This window comes from Physella acuta, unplaced genomic scaffold (genome assembly GCF_028476545.2).
Source record: "Physella acuta isolate Inbredline_101_S28 unplaced genomic scaffold, ASM2847654v3 ptg000017l, whole genome shotgun sequence".
NCBI classification, from domain to species: Eukaryota; Metazoa; Mollusca; class Gastropoda; family Physidae; genus Physella; species Physella acuta.
The window spans coordinates 1,638,125-1,655,635 of NW_026731537.1; the positions used below are offsets into that span (position 1 = coordinate 1,638,125).

Consider the following 17,511-nt stretch of genomic DNA (forward strand, 5'->3'; position numbering starts at 1 on the left):
TGGTGTTTCAAACAATTATAAAAATAACCAACACTACAAACAGAGGCGTAGCTAGGGGAGGGCGGGTGGGGCGGCCGCCCCGGGCGCCGACCTTAAGGGGCGCCAAATTGAGTAGAAAAATAAAATAGCATGCTTATTCCGAGCTGCATTACAGTCGAATTTAAGAAAATAGAAAGCTACTTGGTCCTAGTCTACGGACGGCTTTCTACGTTGCTTGTGTGATACGGGAAAAAACTATTAACGGTGATTGATGTGTTTGTGTGATGGGGGGGGGGGGGTGTCCCTTTTCGCTAACGTGAATAAATATATAAATATTTAATATAAATATTGGAGTGGGTGGGGGCGCAAAATTGATAGTTCGCCCCGGGCGCAGGAATGGGTTACTACGCCCCTGACTACAAATACCTCATTATAAAAGTTTGGTAAGCCTTCAGACCAATCCAATGGCTGATTGGGGTCTTCTGTGACAGAATGGAGGTGGGGGGTTGTTAGACGGGAAGACGACAACTTTCATACTTTAGCGAAAATACAGTAGGTCTACCCGTGTTTCCTCATGCATCTTATTAAATACAGTATTTGTCGGATGGGGGGGGGGGGGGTCAGACCTGTATCGAGGGAAGGGGGCACAACTAAACTTTTCCCTATATCATGTTTACAAAATTTTATTTTCATATATCTAAGTTTCATTGTTTCCCTATTCACTAACCCATGCTATTGCTAGTTATTGTCTGTGGACGCAAATACAAAAACTTATCTCGGACCAGCTATCTTCTAATATAAATTTTTTTTTATCTTTGCTTTTTAAAACAAAACAAACTAGCCTCTAGAAAAATTCGAATAAATTACATAAAGTAACAAGCAATTATAATAATAGTCTAATAGTACGCCTAACCAGTAGCGTCACAAAGCCTCGGCTTAAGGGCAGAGGCGTAGCTAGGGGAGGGCGGATGTGGCTCCCGTCCACGGCGTCGATCCTCAGGGGGCACCAACAGAAACAAATTTAAAAAGCACATTTAAACTCAATTATTTAATTATACACAGTTAAAGTTAAGAAAATAAACAGCAGTCTACACTTGGTGACACCATTTATGGGGTGACACCAAATCGAAAAAATCGTAAAATGTAATGTCTAAATAATAAGAGAGTGGGGCAGTGGCGTAGCGAGGTCGGGTGTCACCCGGTGCGGCACTTAATGGTGTCACCCCCAGAGGCGTAGCGACCCTTCCCGTTGACAAACTTTCAAGTTTTCGATTTGCACCCCCCCCCCCCTCAAACTTTTGATTTGCACTCCCCCCCCCCCCCCCCTCAAATTTTCGATTTGCACCCCGCTGCTCAAACTTTCGATTTGCACCGCCTCTCAAGTTTTTCTCTATATATTTTGCTATTTTTTGCCTTGGTGTCACCCCCCTAAACGGTGTCACCCGGTGCGGTCCGCACCCCCCGCCCCCCCCCTGGAGTGGGGGAAGGGGTGACGCAAAACCGAAAATGCAAAATAGCTGAAATTGGGTAGGTTGACACCATCTTTTACCGCAGCGGGCGACAACCGATCTAGAGACGCCATTTGGCCTAATTCATACTTATTTGAATCATTCTGTAACGCTACTAATAGACTACTAATAGAGCAATTTCAACACCACTGATGTCCATCTTACATCGGCGCTTGACAATACGTTGTACGGTCCCTTGTCAAACAGTATCGACATAGCGGATCTTATACAGATAAGCCCCGCCAGAAAGTTAACAACCGCCACCCAGAATGAAATAGAAAGAAATATTTAAATAGAAAATGTGTAGGCTACTTTCACCATTTCTACCCCCCCCCCCCATAACACAATGGCTACAAGAAACCGTGCCGAAGACGTAGTATCGTCATATCGTCACAAGGAGGGAGAGGGTGCGAACTGCACCAGGTAACACCCGACCTAGTGACGCCACTGAGAAGAGAGACGACACCTTGCAGTGTTTTTGTCATCATGAGTTCGAGACTAATAACATACGAAGGCGCTGCCTACAATTTAAGAAATTGTTTCAATGGTAACATTAGGCTTAATTTCAAATTTGGTTGTCAGGCATATATTTATTCTTATATGCGATATTCCCGTACACAAAGGTGTGTCTAACATTCATGATGAAAGTTATAATTTTAAAATTGATCACTGCCAGTAAAGGGCTGTATGCAGCATGGTAGCAGGATATTATCCCACACCAGTCCATTACCCCCCCCCCCCCCCCCCACATGTAGTATGACTTTGCACTCCCTCTCTCGTTGTTTAGAGATAGATAGGGATTAGATATGAATAAGTTACGGATAGAGTTATGATAAGTAATTAGGGTAGGACTAGGGTAGGCATAGCGACAGAAAACATACCTGCACAGAGATCGGTTCGTGGATGCTGCAAATTAATTTAGCAAAAATATTTTAATATTTAAAATCAATTTTTTGTTTACCCCCTTTCAATACTCTTCCTCGCTTTTTCTGAGTTCGGTATTTCATTGGTTGTTCCCCTTTACACGCAAACTCTGCCTCAGGAGTGTTAGATTCAAACGTATAAACAAGTTAGGTTGAAGAGTCATACAATGATATCAGTGTTATGAAACAAGCAATCAAATGATAAACATTTTATGTGTTGTGTGATTGCATCATTTCTTTTGGATGCACACCAAAGCAGTCACATGAGTCATGTTTAATTCAATAGTACAAGGTACTCATTCTATTATAAGGCCTACTCAAAACTACTTTCATCATCTTTTCCCTTTGTGCCTAAAACACATGGGGCAAATGATTTAGAGTTCATCTGTTTCACTGAGCTCGGCATACAGGGGGGATAGCGTGGTCAACATTATGCCCAGCCGTATTTGTTTCCTAGGGTGGACTCAGGGACATCATACAGACTCGATGCCTGGTATCCTAACCATCAGAGACTTTTGGGTTAGCAGTCATGAGCTAAACCATCCCACAAACTAGCTAATTAGTTAATTAAACAAAGTGTGGCATGAATTTAACATTCATCAACCAACAAACCATTTTTGAAATAGTTGTATCAATTTTATTTTCCTGAAATATTAACTGTTTAGTGACAATCAAAGGTTTCAATGTCTTTAGAACACAACAAAAGACAGTTCAGCATCAACAAGATCTCAACATAATTTTAAAATGGCAAGCTGGTACTCCAGTGCAAAAATTGAAAACTATTATATAAAGAATTAATGGTTGTATTTGTAGATAATACATTATTATTTCTTAACATATTTTCAATAATTTATCTATTTTTATCACAAATTATAAATGGCTAGACCAAAAAAAGTTTTTTTTTTAATTGCTATATATATTGCTATATATTTTAAAACAAATTTCAATGAGGTTTAAAGCAGAGCAGGAAATAGCTAATCACCATTTGAGCCATCTTTTCTTGGGCCTTGAGGATAGTAGTGTCAGGTATACAAACACGTAAGAAGCAACAAAGAAGACAACAAATAGAAGGGAAGGCTTGTTTTTGACCAACGGCAGTTCTCGCAACCAGTCAAGTAGCGGGATATTTAATTTTGGGCATTGGAGGTAATGGTACGGCACACTGTAAGTGGCTTCAAACAGAGTGTCCAGGCTAGAGCTAAAACTGGCTAACGGCTTAGGTTGTTCAGTTTCTTGAGCATTAAAAAACTCCCTGCTCAATTCCTGGCCATCTGCTCCCCCCTCGCTGTGGCTTAATGAATTACTGTTCAGGCTGTGAAAGTCTGTTTTTATAGAATGGAGTTCCTTCTCCATATGTTTTATGGAATCTTTCAGGGCCGTGACACTTTTGTTCAATAAAATAAAGTTATCCTCCAATGATCCTGCCAGCTCTCTTAGTTTCTTTTGTAGGTAAGCATTATCCTTTTGAAATATGTTATGTTGACTATTCCTTGCTTCATTTAGCTCATCATCTAACTTTTTTAAAGAATCAAGAATTATTTGCTGTGAGTGTTTTAGAGCATCTATTATCAAATATTTAGAATCATTTTGTGAATCCAACTTTGAGTCTTTCAAAACCTCGATATCATTTTTAATTTCTTCAATACATTTCTGAGAGTTGAGGCTCTGCTCCAGGAACATTTGATCCAGTTCAAGCTTCTGTGATCGTAATATCAACTGGACTGCCTGCTGGTGGTACACATTACTCTGCTCAAGAGCATCCCTGTTTCTCTGTAGCTCACCACTATATTCCTTCACTTGGCTTAGGATCTCATGGAACATATTGATGACGTCAAAAGATGCTGGAAACAAAAAAAGCAATGCTATGTAAACTGATAAGTATTAAAAACTACTTTTCAGTGCATATCAATAAAAAATAATCTGACATACAGTTTTTTTTAAAGGAAAAAGGATTTTGTTATATTCACAAATTACAAAAAGTCACAAATGAAAAAAAAAAAATGTAAATTTAGTTTGCCTACATAACAAATTTTATTTGCAAAAAAATTTACTCATTTTGATAAATTTTCTCCAGATTTGTAACAATTTTTCTTTCTTTCTGCATGTTCTTCATGGTTTAATCTTAGAAAACTATATGATACTATATAACATATGCTGGTGGGACTAAAAATAAAAGCCCGGCAGTCACTTATGGAGAATATATTCCCTTTCAAGGGGAGGTCACTGATAGGTGTATCTATATATATAATTCTCTTCTTGGAGACGATAGAAAACACCAAGCTGTCAGCGCTCCCTACCACCCCCACCCCTACATGGTCTGGTGAGCTGTGGTTCACGCTAAATGTTTACAATTGTAGAGCCGGGTTTAGTGACGGCTATTAGGGGCAGATAATGTAGTTTAAAACATTTTTAAACTTAGGGGAGGTAACTGAAAGGAGTTTGCTTTCAAGGGGGGTGGGTGGGGTAGGGGGAAAGGAGGGGGTTATTGTCCTTAACGACCATCTGATAGTGTTTTTAAAGCAAATATTTTCAGTGGCAGCATTGGTACTGTCGAATTCACAAATTATGAATTACTGAAAAGTAGAAAATAAAACAACTAAATAGCGGCGTATGATATGCCGTGGATCGGCTCGTGTTCTGTAACATAATACCTATGTTCAATTTTCATCATTTTAAAAAAATTTATCGTATCTCTCCTTTTAAACGCTTATTATGGAATTTAGTAACTTTTAGATTAAATTGTCTATCTAATTAGATTAAAAATGAGGTTTTCTTGCATTGTGCCAAATTTCAGCCCAATCAAACAATGGGATTTTGGTTACTTTGGTTCAACAGAATGAAAGCCTTTAATAAAGAGCTACTCTTTTAAACCTGACTATCCGTCAGTAAGATAAATTATGAAAGTTCCTCTGTTTTTTTAACTTAACACATTAAGGAAGAGTTAAGGGTTAGTACTATGGTCAGGCCCCTTCATTTTCCAGGTACCCAATAAAGTGGGGTGGCTCAAGGAAGCCATACAGATTATTCAACCATTTTAATTTATGTAGTATTTATAAAAACACAAGCCAACACTAATATTAGAGAAAATAAGAAAATCTATTTTAGTTGTACACTAGGGCCTCTAATTTATCACATAGGTCACTTTAAGTTATTCATTAAACACTTTTATTACTTTTAATCATTGAAGAATAGTCACGAAAATAACCTTAATGAGCATGCAGCGCAAAAAAGCCACATATTTTCTTTTATTGTTAATCTCCTGACTATTATATGTCTATGTTAATGAAAGCTTTAAAAAAATCACAGCACTCACTGGTTACTGAGTTGTGAGATCCATCTTCAGAAAAGTTCTGAAAAAAAAAAAGAAGAAAAAAGGTGAAGGCTTATGTTCTTTTTCCCTTGACTTTGAAAAAAATAAACTAACAAAAATTATAAAAATAATATAAGTAAACTAAGAATTTTCCTAATTTTAAAATAGAAAAATGATCACTATATGTCTATATCCTTTTAGATGAGCAGAAGAAATAGCTAGTTGTTTTTGTGACTTCAAATCTAGGAATTGTGCTCTCTATAGGCCTACTATCAATGAATCAAGTAATTTACTTGATAGAGCTGAGAGAATCATGGACTCAAGCATGAAAGCAACTTCAAGATCTAAGGACTTAGCTCAGTTACCTTTGGTCTTTGCAGTGTGCTCCCTAAGCAAATAAGAACAACATTTAAAAACAAAATATGAAAAACAAAACAAATTATACTTACTCAATTAGATATTTACAGTAAGGGTCATCCATTTATGACGTCTACAATTTTTTTGGATTTTGGACCCCCCGTCCATGAAAATCCACTTATTTCCACAAAAGTCAATTTTTTTGGACGTCATAAATGGATAAATGGATGACCTCTAATGGCTACTGAGCAGTTTTATAAAAATTTGAAGCATACCTGTTAAACCTATATTTAAAAAGTAAGTCTACATTTACCTGGGCCGTTGCTATTTTCCCGGCCCATTTCAACTCCAGTTCAACCAGGTTGAAGAACTCTTTTTTACTCAAGCCTTTAGCCAAAGCCTCATCCATTTTTTGAAGAAGTTCCATTTTTATTATATTAACTTGTTTGTCTTGACTTAAAATAATCTATTTGAATGAAAAAGAATTACTCTAGGTAAAACAGAATCTGGCCTACCCTATGTAAAAAAACTCATTCCCTTTCTAACTTGATGGTCCATGGATCAAGTGAAGTAGATTTCACCTACTTCTGTGTCTTTAGTATATTAAGAAGTAGTGTGGTCAGCACTCTGCCCAGCCACCTTTACTTTCCCTAACATGTGTTAGATACCCATCAGAGCTGGGTGGACTCAGGGGACATTTTACTGACCTGGACCCGGATTCAAACTCAAGACTTTCATGTTAGCAGCGTAGAGCTTTACCACTTAGGCCACACCGTCCCATAGAAACTAATAGGCCTATAATATAATTATTAATTTTGTATTAATCTAGTATATTCTACTTCTAGATATCTAGCTGCTTGCTAGAATTTATTCGACGATATTGCGGATGTTGTTTAGAATGTAACTAAATGAGTATATTACTAAGTTAGTAACTAACAACTACTTTAAATAATTAAAGTACTATTTTATTTAAATAAATAACACTAACCAAAAATCATAAGACAAATGGTAAAACTCGATTTTAACGTATTTTATTCGCCGCTTCACGTTCACCTCCGGTTGAGCGTATTTTATTATAAACACAACCAAAACACACAAAAATGTTAGGATAACACTACAATTAGAATCAATAGATGATAGATATAGATCTACTTATTTTTTATGAAATCGCTTTAATTAGAAAAGGTAAAAAATACTATAAATCAGCATTACAGTTCCAATTAAATAGCGTGTGATCGTCGGCGTGAGAAAAATCCCTACATGGTCAAGGGTTCACCATGAGTTCACATTGACTTTAATTATCAGTATACGTCATAGCTTAGGGTCATTGTGAGTTCATGTAAGGTAATAATTTATAGAATCATGCCTTGCAATTATGTGTTCATACTTTATACTTTACCCATTGCCATGAAAATCTTAACTGACACGAACATATTTTCAAGAAAGAAAAAAAGTTAAATCTACATCTAAAAAAATAGTACTAGATCTAGATCTAGTACACATTCAATATTCAAATTGAGAATATTCCAAATTTTTGATTTTTCTCAAGTTTTGACAAAATTAATTAAAAAAAAAACTAAACCAAAAATTCATAAAGAAATAGGCCGAGTGATTTCCTAACGATTTTGTGTGTTTTGGTTGTGTTTATAATAAGATACGCTCAACTGGAGGTGAACGTGAAGCGGGGATAAAATACGCTAAAATGGAGTTTTACCCAGACAAATGAAATTAAACTGAAAACTGTACCAACAAGTAGATCTACATCTAGTCCTAGCTTGCTTTGCTGCTTCCTCTACTAGCCACAAACTCAAACCACTGACCAAAGCCACTTGACTTGTCTAAAAATATTGTATACTGAAGAATGTGAGAGTCAGGAAAGTTGAGGAAAGGAACCGTCTAAAAACTTCTCTTGCAATAAACTTTCAAAAGAATATTTGAAGCGGGTACAGCTAATCTAGTCGACTGTATGCTATTTTTAAAATAAAGGACTGTTATTTGACAAAGAATGTTGTTTGCTGTGCCTATTCATCTAGAATATGTAGAAAAATACACCATTTGTTACAAATTAAGTAGTGGTGTTATAATCCTACTATTCAAAAGAAGGCACAGGTTATTTTGGATTTGGAGCTCTCTAGCTCCCGGGGAAAACTTATCCAAAAATTCCAGTCACAAGGCCATAGAAAAAATCGAAGTTCAAGCCAAACATGTTCTTTTAAATTATTTTCTTTGATATAAATATATAAGCACTATTTGAAATGATTAGTGCTTGAATATTATAACATAAATATAGTAATATTTTTTACAAACAATAAATGATTAGAAAAGGCTTATATTCAGTTTTAATTTCTTATATATAAACATACTATAAAGTTGAACCAACGGGCATAAAATTCAGGAAGTTATTGTAAACAATGGCTGACTTTGACACAATTTACGAAGAAAGAGAAGACGAAGAAGAAAATATAGACAACTATACGATATATGTGCCTGATCCTATTATAATAAGGGGTGCAGGAAACGTTACAATGTTAGTATTCAGATAAGCAGCAGTTATAAATATTAAAATACTTCGGTATCGTATTTATTACAAGTTATATTGGAAGGTATTGGGATGTTTTGAAATCACTGAAGAAAATCAAATGTTTTGAGTTTTGGTTTTTCTTTTAGACTTTTTTTTTTGTTAAAAGTTTAATTTTGAACTAGATCTAGACTAGATCTAGAAATAAAACCTAGATTCTTCTTCATCTACTTAGTAATAGTACTAGATCTAGATCTATCTAATTTAAAATTCTAAAACAAAATTTTTCTAGGAAGTTTAATTATTAATTAAATAGAAAAAATTTAGAGAAAACCCTTGATATTTCATAGTATCCGCCGCCAACCAATCAAACGCGTGCTTTCAACGCGTTTTGGTTGGCAGCTGACGTCACGATGACGTCACGCGACCCGTAAACACGGCGTTTTTGGAGCTAAAAAGGGTAGAGAAAGCCATTTTTTCTATGTGTAGGGAGGGGAATTTAACACCAAATAGATTTTTTTTTAGTAGTTAGGTCATCAGTAGTTCACGCATCCTAACAGGGTTGAAAGTGTAACTTTATATTCAACTAGGCAAAAGGTGGAGGGGTGGGGTCATTTAAACGACGGAGCTATATTTCTAGTCGAAGAATACAGGGAAGCCGTCATTTGAAGCTGGCACTTCATTATTGTCATTGCTATTGAGTAACACCCTTTATTCTTGTTTAATGCACTACTAGGCTACTCATTACAAAATCTAAAAAAAATGTCGTTGTGCTACCATGCAAAAGTATCCTAATATTTCTACTGAATGGGGTAGGTATTTGACTTTGTTTATTTAAATGCAGATCCCATTAGCCTAAACATGTTTGGATGCACATTTTAGTTATATCGTAATGATTAATTTTATAATACAATGCATATATTCTGGCAGTCCTTCAAGTATTAGTAGTTATTGCCTATTGGACTATCCATAACTTGTATTTCAAAGATTTATAATGAGCGGGATGCACTCGATGTTTTAAGTGCTACATTCGGTACTGTTACTTTGTGCAAGACAACATCCCAATAGTTCACTGTTAATAATGTAAACTGAGCTTGACGAGATTCCCATCGCCAAGCAATCGTATGATGATAGATCAGCAAGCATCACTCGTTAAATTCGACATCATGGATATACCAGTCCTTGATTTTCATTACTGCCTTGAAACGCCTAGTTCTTGGTTTAAAAAAAAAAACGTCTCCCCCCCCCCCTTTCCCGCTTGCGCAGACAACGTCATCATAGGCAAATACCACGGTGCATTTTTTTTTTCCACGAGTATAACACACACCCCTCTCCCCCTCACAGCAAGTGCCAACAACGGTCACCCAAGGCCCAAGGCCAATAACACGAACCACGGAGGATTTTTTTTTCCAATGAGTATATACCCTACCCACCCGCCGCCTTACAGCATACCGCTAGTCTTTACAAACGGGGTTAAAAGTTTAACTTTGAGCTCAAGAAGGGGAGAGGGTGGTATTGAAACAACGATGTTCTTTAATATAATTAATAGTACAAATACAAAGTAAAAAATTATACTTACCTACTTCTATAGCATCATACATAATTTTATAATTAGCAAATTAATTAATTAATTAATTAAATATATCTAATGATAATGAAGGGAGATAGTTTATTTTGGTTAAGGCACGACACACAACACTGTGCGTGCCTGGTATGTGGCCTGACCGACCTAAAAGGAGATTGTTTATATTATTGTTTTGAGTTTATATTTAACTCAATGCAACGAGCCCGCCGGTTGGTTGAGGCCATGCCGGGGGGACGATCTGTCCGAGAACCAAAGGGTCGATTCTAAATATCATCCATTAATTAAAAATTAGGCCACATTTGCGCGGATAGCTCTACGGTCCGTCAAATCTTCTCTCTAGGTAGCACACAATCTAAAAAATAGATATCAGGACTGCCGACTTTTTTTTGTCTTCTTAGCAATGCAATGTTGACATAAAGTTTAAGTGTTTTATAAAATTTATTCAATACCCAAGGTAGGCGCAGGTTAAAAAAAGAATTTAGATCTAGTTGGTCAGATCATACTCCTAGAGCTATCTAGATCTAGCATGAGTGGTAGTATATCTAAGTCTATAAGCCTATGTGAACTTAAACAAAAATGACCAGAAGTAGGTCTGTTTTTGCTTGAATGGGATTGGGGGGGGGGGGGGGGGGCAGCCAAGAGAAATGAAGACACTGACAATCTCAAAGAGAACTTGTGTTCATTCTATGATGTATCCTATAGGCCTGCTAACTCACAATGACCCCGCTGACCGTGGTGGAATTTTTCGCCAGTGGGATAGAAAATATAGAATCTAGGCCTAAGCAAGCAATCAAACAAGTGACTAAGTTTGGAAATTTTATAAAAATAAAAAAAATTCTAAGAAAAAACATTTACACTTGTCGTTTTCAATTTCAATATGAAAAAATAAATTGTCAAAAGGCGCTGTACGCCAGTCCTGCTAACTCTGGGATCGAACTAGTAGCTCCAGGGCTATGTACTTAACTACCGCGCTATTGACTCTACCACACCAGATGTGCTAACAAATGAAATATTAAGCTTTTTTTATCAGAAGATGACAAATCCCAAAATTTTAGAATGCTCCTACGGAATTAAAAAAATACTTGGAAAGCTCGGCAATCTGTGTAGTCACTTATTAAAAATTAATGAAAAAAAACAGATATCAATATTAATAAAAAGGCTGATTCTAGCCATTATCTAAATGTTAGTTTTTTTCACTCAAGTGAAGTGTTTGGGTGTGTGGGGGGGGGGGGGGGGGGGAGGAGTGGAGGTATTACTCTACGATGCAGCATTAAAACATAATTGAACAGATATACTCATAATCTGGTTAAGTATTCTTTTCACTGTCTGTATTTTAGTATTATGGATAGGCCTAAACAAGAAAGAAATAATGTTTTAAATATTTAAAAATATATAAACTTTTTAAAGATATTCATATTCACGCTTTATTCACTTTTGATTAACCAGTTTAGTTATTTTAGCAATGAAATTTGATAATTTATAAGTGAGTGAAATGTCATTTCAAATAAATCTAACCTTCCTCCCATACCAGGTTTAGGACTGGTGCAATATTCTCAAAGCTTTGTTCATGCAGAGGTTAAAATAGTTTATTAAAATTTATATCTATTTTATTATCTTTTAAAAACTGTCATCACATTAAATTTCAGCGACAGACGACTCGTTCACAGTGTTTTGTCAACCGAATGAGCATGTGCTAGTCGAAATGTTTTTGTTTATGATTGTTCTGCCATCTAGCGTCAGGAGACATTCTAATTAATAATTACATGAAATTATAAACATAAAATAACACCTATTCCTATAACTGTAACTTAAAGTGAGATGACTTTCAGTTTGTGGTTTTAACCCACCTTATGCCAGAGATTTGAACCACTTAAAAGATAACTTAAGTGAGCCTTAAGAACCATTTAATTAAACAAAATCTATTATCTGAGTTATGCTGAATAATGTCAAATTACAATTTTAACTGTAAACTAATAAAACCATTTTTTTTCATTAGATTTGGTTTAAGTAACAAGTTTTTAAACTAATAAAACCATTTTTTTTTCATTAGATTTGGTTTAAGTAACAAGTTTGAAACAGATGACATGTTTAACTGTAAACTAATAAAACCATTTTTTTCATTAGATTTGGTTTAAGTAACAAGTTTGAAACAGATTTCCCTCCAGGTCTTTCAGCAAAGGTATGAAAAATATTTATTGACAGAAACACTGAAAAAAACATGTTCTAAAAGAACTTACAGGAATAACAGTAGTTAGAGAAATGTTTCAATTCAAATGTTTATTATAATGTTAAGGCACCAGTTTTAGTCTTAGATTAAAGGAGAATAATGGCTTTTAGGAAATGTTTTAAAACCACAGCAGAGTTAATAGTTTTAATTTGGCTTTTAAAGGTAGCACCAGAGGAGTTTAAAGCAACCATCACAAGAATCAACAATGTTCTGCGCAAGGCTCTCCCTGTCAATGTCAAGTGGCTGTTCTGTGGGTGCATTTGTTGCTGTTGTACACTGGGCTGTTCCTTATGGCCAGTGGTCTGTTTAAGTAAAAGGGTAGGTTTCAGTTCTAGCTTTTAATAATAATGTGAAAACTTGCAATATTTGACGTCACAATAGTCCTTAAAATCTGTTTAATCTAATATTTTATTACTTACAGACACGCCATTCTCTGGAGAAAGTTTTAGATTGGGAAAACAGTCACTTATATCAAAAAGTAGGTTCTAATTGGATACAACATTTTTGCAGCTTACAAGATAATACATTTACGCAGTTTCCTAGTTATTGAGATACTACATTAAATTAAAGTCGCGTTGTTCCTAGATCCTTAGATAAAAAAATATTCTGCTAAAATAGTTTATGTCAAGTTAAAAATATTAATTTTAACAGTTGGGCCTACATTGGAGATTGAATAAGCAGCGCTGTGATTCCAGTAGTATGATGGAATATGTAAGTATTAGAAGAGTCATCTAGATTTTGGTTGGTAGTAGAATTAGAATATTCAAAAGTTTTGTTGGTGATTGAATATTTAAGTTTTTGAGTTAAAATAAAAAAAAAAATTATCAACATTTTTGAGAGGACGACATGGTAGGGTTAGAGAACGTCTGATTGCTAAGTCCCAAGTTCATATCCTGGGTAGATGAGCTCATAGCTGGGGACTACAACCCATCCAGAAAACTCCAAAAAAAAACATTGCTGCCTTGCGGATTTTTTTTGCGTGGACAAAAGCCATAGAAGTAAACTCAGAAAGAAAAGCAAGCTGTAGTCAGAATCAACAAGCTATATGGCACACAAGATGGTAACATATTGTATTAAATTGTGTTGGAGAAAATCCCCTGTAAAACTACAAAGAAGAAGAATATACATTTTTGTCATATTTTTAAAATTTCAGGTATTGGTTTTGGAATTTATCCCCAAAGTGCCAATTTTTCGACCCGATTAGAGCAAGAGATTGAGTCAAGTCAGCCGGATTACTTGTCCAGATTAAGTGTACATACAATCAAGGCTAGATGATTTACTTTGCATTCCAGTTTCTGTAACATCAAATCACCCATTTCCTTGATCTCCTTTCATCTGAAGACGGTCACAACTTTTCTTTACTCATTCACATAAGACACATTTTTGGAAAACAAATTAATGAATCATCAAGATATATGTTTGTAACATTTCATCAATAACTCATGTATCACTTTAATTATTGTTTCATTATTATTATTGTTATCACCTGTTCAATTTTTCTGGGTTTGAAAAGAGCTGAGCAGAATGTGTTTTACAAAATGTAACCCTATGTTCTTGTTAGTTTATTCTTCTGGTTGTCTTGCTGTGTTGAGGTGTGGTACTGGCTAGATGTAGGACCTATGTTCTTGTTAGTTTATTCTTCTGGTTGTCTTGCTGTGTTGAGGGTGTGGTACTGGCTAGGTGTAGGAGCTGTCTGTTAAAGTGATTAGTTTATTCACAACTTTTCTCTTTACTAGTGCTGTTTCTTCTGTACGCTAGCAATAGAGCTCAAAGATTTAAGTTTTTGTTAAAAGGGGAGTTAAAATATGGGCTCTCTATTGAGACCAATTCAAAATAATATAATTTTTATTCTTCTGTCATTTTTACTCATATTACAAATTCTTCTTCTTTAAAAAATATGCATATTTATTTAAATTTATTATATATTCTTTAACTAGTCATGAAATCTTGAATATTTTTATGTACAATATGTGACTCAGTGAAAAGCAAGCAGAATTCATATTGATCAATATTCTCTGGACTTTCCTCAAAGCTATTGACTGTATATTTTGGTCTGTGAGGTGGGATTGACACAAGCAATGCAAAATATTTGAACCATTGTAACTTATATTTTCAACTGTACAATTCATGTATACATCAGCCATTTATTTTAAAAGGCACAAATCAAACTGAAATCCTTTAAAAATTATATTTGTGTTTATGCCTTTCATGTGCCAAACAACAAAATTTTATTGTATTTAGCAAAAACTCAGATAGTTAAATAGTCAAAATACAGCATTTTGACACCTAGCAATCTCTTCTTGTAAACTGGGGGGTTGTTTTTTTATACCAGGTGTTGTTAATATAGGGTAAGTGTATCTAAAGCTACTTCTTAACTTCTAAAGTTTAGGGGGGTGTTATTTTATATGTCTAGTCCTCTGAAAAAAAATACATGAGATATAAAAACAATGTATTTTTATAGTAAATTTAAATGAAATTTTGTAATTGTTCAAGCAATGAGCATTATTTTGTTTGTACAATTGGAAGCAAAAATGTAATTTGTTTTTTATGAACTCGGTTCACATTTCCTGAATGATGAGCTCTCACATGTAGCTTTTTTAGTTTGTAATTCTTTATGTGATTTTTTTATTCCTGCTAAATCTTGAATTTTTTCTCTGCTGTCAACTAATCAATTCTTGTGCTTTCTTAGAGTCCCTGGATTTAGGCAGCTAATTGTAGTTCTCTTTCAAGGGTTTGTTCAAAGAAATATATGGAAGATGAAGTTGTACATTGAAATAATTTGTTGAATAATTGTGTTATTAATATACACAGAAATTGTCAAAGTGAAATATTTACATTTATATATTTAATGTAAGCTACTCATATCAATATGTCAGAGATAAACACATAAACATTATAAATTTTGCCCCTTCTCCCCTTCCCCCCACAATAATCATTTATGCAACAATGCTTATATCATTTTAATTTCGCCTGCATATAAGCATGTATCATATTAGTTGCAGATATTTTCTTCAGTTTTAATATGCTGAGGTGTGGGTTTCTTTTATATTTTTGTTTGCTTGAAATTAAAAATGCAGAATGCCATGTATTTCACCAATAATTTCTTACTATTGTATAATTAGTTTTTACATATTCTCATGCACATCATAGTGAGGCAACAGAAATCTTGGTTTAAAATGTTCTTGTGATGAATAAATGTTAGAAGGAAACCAACATAAACTTCGTATACTACATTTAAGATAATATTTTTGTTACAACATCTGCTTCATTCAAATCTGAACTTAATTTTTAAATTAATAATCTGATTTGTTTCATGCCTAAACTTGTTTACATTTTTTTATAAATTCTGTTTTTTTTTCTTTCTGTATGTTCATTTTCCAAAGGTGTTCATGTTTCTTTTATTTCTTAAGATTTTTTTCTGGCATTCTTCCTTTAATCTATCTATATATATAATTCTCTTCTTCGAGCCGTAGGGGGGGGGGGGGGGGGGGGAGGGGGGAGGGAAGGAAGGGGGGGGGTTATGGTCCTTAACGAGCTACTTATAGTGTTTTAAAGAAATATTTTCAGTGTCAGCGTTGGTACTGTCGAATTCACAAATTATGAATTATTGAAAATTAGAAACAACTAAATAGCGGCGTATGTTATGCCGCGGGCCGGCTCGTTTGTTTGTATTTCTTTAAGTTTTCAAGGTGAATTTTTGTGTGCAAAAGTTGTTTTTAAAACATGCGTGTATTACACTTTTGTTCTGTGGATTTTTTCTGAGTCCATTTTGTGAGCTTTATTTATTCTCAAATTTTTAAGTCTTTTTTTCTGAGCTGTGTTTTCTGATTTTTTTTTATTTTAGTGGCAATTAAAAAGACACATCACAATAGACCAGCAGATTTTCAGGTAGAAATATAGAAATATTGGAAGAACTGTGTGCATGAGACAACATGATTGGTGTATCTGTGTTCTCTGACAGTATTTTACTCAACAGTTTTGGTTGGTATGGCCACCCTTTACATGTCACTAGACCCTAACTCTATCAATAGACAGAAACCAAAAGCTAGTGAACTTAGTAGAACCTTTTTAGGACACATACCATCACATATTTGCATACATATAAACACACAACATATATATATATATTTAAACAGTTGTAAATACTGTAACCATTCTACAGTTTTGTAGTCTACTATTAGCCTACTATACATATGTGATTGTGGTGATATTGAGTGATATGGTCTATGTATAATAAACCGGACTAGCCAGTGTTCTAAAGGCTAAGATGAAGTAAATTTTTTAAGATATATATCATTGGGTTGGTATGAGGTAGACACTATCTCAGTATTTGGGTATGAGGTAGACACTATCTCAGTGTTTGGGTATGAGATAGACACTTCTAGACAAACCTCAGATATTTTGGCAGTCTTGCGGCTCTATAGGAACTTTTATCATAGAGTGCAACGTGTTTTAAACTTTTTGTTTTTGCACATTTTCAATTTTATTTAGCCTCCACCTCTTCTGTCATAGAAGTATATTTAAATTATGTTAATTAAAGCATTGATTGTACTTTGACTTAATTACTTTTATGTGTTTATATTATGTTGATTCTTTTAATGTTTGATTTGATATTAAGAGTGATGGCATTATATAGGACACTCCCTTTGATGGTATTCTAAAGGGTGTCACTCCCATGTGATTGCACTATAAAAGGGTGTCACCCCTGTGATTGCACTATAAAAGGGTGTCACCCCTGTGATTGCACTATAAAAGGGTGTCACCCCTGTGATTGCACTATAAAAGGGTGTCACCCCTGTGATTACACTATAAAAGGTTGTCACCCTTGTGATTGCACTATAAAAAGGTGTCACCCCTGTGATTGCACTATAAAAGGGTGTCACCCCTGTGATTGCACTATAAAAGGGTGTCACCCCTGTGATTGCACTATAAAAGGGTGTCACCCCTGTGATTGCACTATAAAAGGGTGTCACCCCTGTGATTGCACTATAAAAGGGTGTCACCCCTGTGATTGTACTATAAAAGGGTGTCACCCCTGCGATTACACTATAAAAGGGTGTCACCCCTGTGATTGCACTATAAAAGGGTGTCACCCCTGCGATTA

The 17,511-nt window shown here is 34.9% G+C and overlaps 2 protein-coding genes across 4 annotated transcripts; one reads left to right on the top strand and one right to left on the bottom strand.

Moving 5' to 3' along the window:
* Positions 1-3,024: 3,024 nt before the first annotated feature.
* LOC131937505 (uncharacterized) lies at positions 3,025-8,214 on the bottom strand. 3 transcript variants are annotated; one of them, XM_059295001.1, is made up of 4 exons: positions 7,828-8,214; positions 6,391-6,543; positions 5,724-5,760; positions 3,025-4,251 (listed from the first exon to the last, which is right to left on the bottom strand). In XM_059295001.1, exons 2-4 carry the CDS (start codon positions 6,502-6,504, stop codon positions 3,389-3,391), a joined length of 1,014 nt encoding a protein of 337 aa, XP_059150984.1. In that variant the 5' UTR covers positions 6,505-6,543; positions 7,828-8,214; the 3' UTR covers positions 3,025-3,388. The 3 variants fall into 3 exon arrangements, with proteins under 3 accessions (XP_059150984.1, XP_059150975.1, XP_059150991.1); XM_059294992.1 differs by having other exon boundaries at positions 7,824-8,214; XM_059295008.1 differs by having other exon boundaries at positions 7,792-8,214.
* A 270-nt stretch (positions 8,215-8,484) lies between these two features.
* LOC131937639 (cysteine-rich hydrophobic domain-containing protein 2) lies at positions 8,485-15,848 on the top strand. Its single transcript, XM_059295230.1, has 6 exons — positions 8,485-8,604; positions 12,305-12,359; positions 12,570-12,725; positions 12,829-12,885; positions 13,059-13,118; positions 13,561-15,848. The coding sequence occupies exons 1-6, from the start codon at positions 8,489-8,491 to the stop codon at positions 13,609-13,611; spliced, it is 495 nt and encodes a 164-aa protein (XP_059151213.1). The 5' UTR covers positions 8,485-8,488; the 3' UTR covers positions 13,612-15,848.
* Positions 15,849-17,511: the final 1,663 nt, after the last annotated feature.

Coding starts and splice junctions, on each gene's coding strand:
- LOC131937505 (XM_059295001.1), bottom strand. CDS start 6,504: ATGGAACTTCTTCAAAAAATGGATGAGGCTTTGGCTAAAGGCTTGAGT. Junction 5,761..6,390: donor GGAAAATAGCAACGGCCCAG/GTAAATGTAGAC, acceptor TTTTTTTTTCAG/AACTTTTCTGAAGATGGATC. Junction 4,252..5,723: donor ATCTCACAACTCAGTAACCA/GTGAGTGCTGTG, acceptor TTTTGTTTCCAG/CATCTTTTGACGTCATCAAT.
- LOC131937639 (XM_059295230.1), top strand. CDS start 8,489: ATGGCTGACTTTGACACAATTTACGAAGAAAGAGAAGACGAAGAAGAA. Junction 12,360..12,569: donor CTCCAGGTCTTTCAGCAAAG/GTATGAAAAATA, acceptor TGGCTTTTAAAG/GTAGCACCAGAGGAGTTTAA. Junction 12,886..13,058: donor ACAGTCACTTATATCAAAAA/GTAGGTTCTAAT, acceptor TAATTTTAACAG/TTGGGCCTACATTGGAGATT.